This window comes from Myotis lucifugus, unplaced genomic scaffold (genome assembly GCF_000147115.1).
Source record: "Myotis lucifugus unplaced genomic scaffold, Myoluc2.0 scaffold_582, whole genome shotgun sequence".
Taxonomy (NCBI): domain Eukaryota; kingdom Metazoa; phylum Chordata; class Mammalia; order Chiroptera; family Vespertilionidae; genus Myotis; species Myotis lucifugus.
Genome location: NW_005871630.1, coordinates 207,761 through 209,704, shown reverse-complemented (window position 1 = coordinate 209,704; position 1,944 = coordinate 207,761). Strand labels below are relative to the sequence as shown.

At 55.5% G+C, this 1,944-nt stretch overlaps 1 protein-coding gene across 1 annotated transcript in view; it reads left to right on the top strand.

The window, feature by feature from the left end:
* FBLN1 (fibulin 1) overlaps positions 1–1,944 on the top strand; it is a 64,148-nt gene that overhangs the window by 16,970 nt on the left and 45,234 nt on the right. The window contains 3 exon segments of the mRNA XM_023745789.1: positions 1,378–1,457; positions 1,878–1,917; positions 1,920–1,935. Of these exon segments, the coding sequence (XP_023601557.1) occupies positions 1,378–1,457; positions 1,878–1,917; positions 1,920–1,935 (136 nt within the window).

Here is a 1,944-nt window from a genome sequence, read left to right as displayed (position 1 = left end):
GGGCTTACTGTGTGCTGCCTCGAGGCCACACTGAGGGCCACAGACCCCTGCTGCCCTGTGACAAAATAAGTACAGAATTGAGAGCAAGCTTTTGGAAACTTCTGTAAGCATTCGAACGAGTCCATTGTGTCTGTTTAACTGAAAAAAATCAAGGCTCGAATGTCTGTTTTCCTAACTTACTTTTCCTAGTAATTCGATTTTATTACATGCTATCGGGGTATTGGCCTAAGGCTGGGGAAAGAACCCTGCTCCTTTACCATGGGTGGTTGGGGAAGCCTGGTTATTCCCATCCTACAGATTGGCAGACCGAGGCTGGGGAAGTGCAGGTTCGTTTTCTAGCAGGGACGGCAGTCTTTCCATGGCAAGCGTGCTGGCTCCCACAGAACGCCCCGATCATCTTGATGACCTCAGCACCCAGCTGACAAAGGGTTCCTCACCAGTCCTCCTGGCCTTGTCAAACGAGCCCGTTGGAGGGCGGGGTCTGGACACCCTGGCCTGTGCTTGGCCCATGGGGGAGACTTGGTCTTTGCCAGCTTGAAGGCACCAAGTGAATGAAATGTCCCTAACAGAGTAAATGCCCCGAGTGACGGTGCCCAGCCTCCTAGCCTAGGAGAGGGGTCCACCCGCAAGGTCTCTGCTTAGTTCCTCTCCAGGTGGAAAGTGCTTTGAACACTCTAGAGACCCTTATTGGGTTTGAATAGCTCCCGAGAAAGAATGCCTTGTGCACAGTTAGGATGTGTAAGTTACGTTAGATTGAATTTTATAGAATTACTAGTGTTTCTTCCAAATGACAGTTATTGTTCCATTGTGCATGGATCATGTGCTCGCTGTGGGCATTTAGAAGATCCAGAAAGGTGGAAGGGAGAAGAAAGCCACATGGGCATGGAGGTAGACGCTGTTACTATAGGCAACCTACACAGCGATGGGTACTGTTGCTATTGGAAACCCAGCGTGGTTGTCATGGCCGCTGAGCTGTGGTTGACTAGCGACCACTGTCGTTTTGTCTGGTGGGCGTGTCCTCAGCCTCAGACGACTTGGTTTTCACGTGTTCCTTCCCACCCTTGGCCGTGTCACCGAAGTCGGAAGGACCAATCCGTTTCTCTCCCGCCAGACGACGGGTGGGACGCTGGTCTGTGCGGAGTGCTGAACCCAGAGCAGAGCTCACACCCCTTTATTGCTTGAGTCGAGGGAGTGACGACTGATGCTGCACCACATTGAGCTTTGCAGGCAAACGGCCTAAAAGAAGTGCCTTCACGTCCTAGGACGGCAGTAATAGGATCCCACGGCCTGGGTGGGGCTTAACCAGCAGGCAAGCGTTGTCTCGCTGTCTGTGTGTCTGTGGTTGTGTCCAAATGCCCCCTTTCTCTAAGGGTGCAGTCATCGGATCTGGGCCCACCCCATGGCCTCATCCTGCTTGCTCACCTGCAAAGACCCTTCCCCAGTGAGTCCAGGCGCAGGTGCGGGTTAGGGCCGCGGCCCCTGGGGGCACACGTTCCCCCGCAGCGGCAGGCTGCTCCCCGGTGCGTTGCTGCAGGTGTGGGGTGTGACGTGATGGACAGCGGGCCGAGAGGCCTTCGCTGAAATATTCAAGTCATTTGGACAGCGTGACAGGCTGCGAGGCCGGCGGGACATTCCGGCCCTCGGGCCCAGGCTGCCTCTGTTAGAACGGATCTGTTGGAGATTTGGCCACTGTTAGGAGTCCATTCTCTTTTTAAAAGGGGTGGTACAGACGGGCATTACTGCCTGATGTGTCCAAGAAGACAGACTACTCAGTGTCTCTGAGAGAAGGCGGGGCGCTGGGGCGGGTTAACGGGGCGCTGGGGGTGGGGGTGCTGGGGTGGTAACGTGTCCTTTGCCTGTGCCGCCCGCAGCTAAAGCTCTCGGGAGGCGGAGGAGGAGCAGGAGGACCCGTACCCTGAAATGACCGCTGCCGAGGTGAGCTGT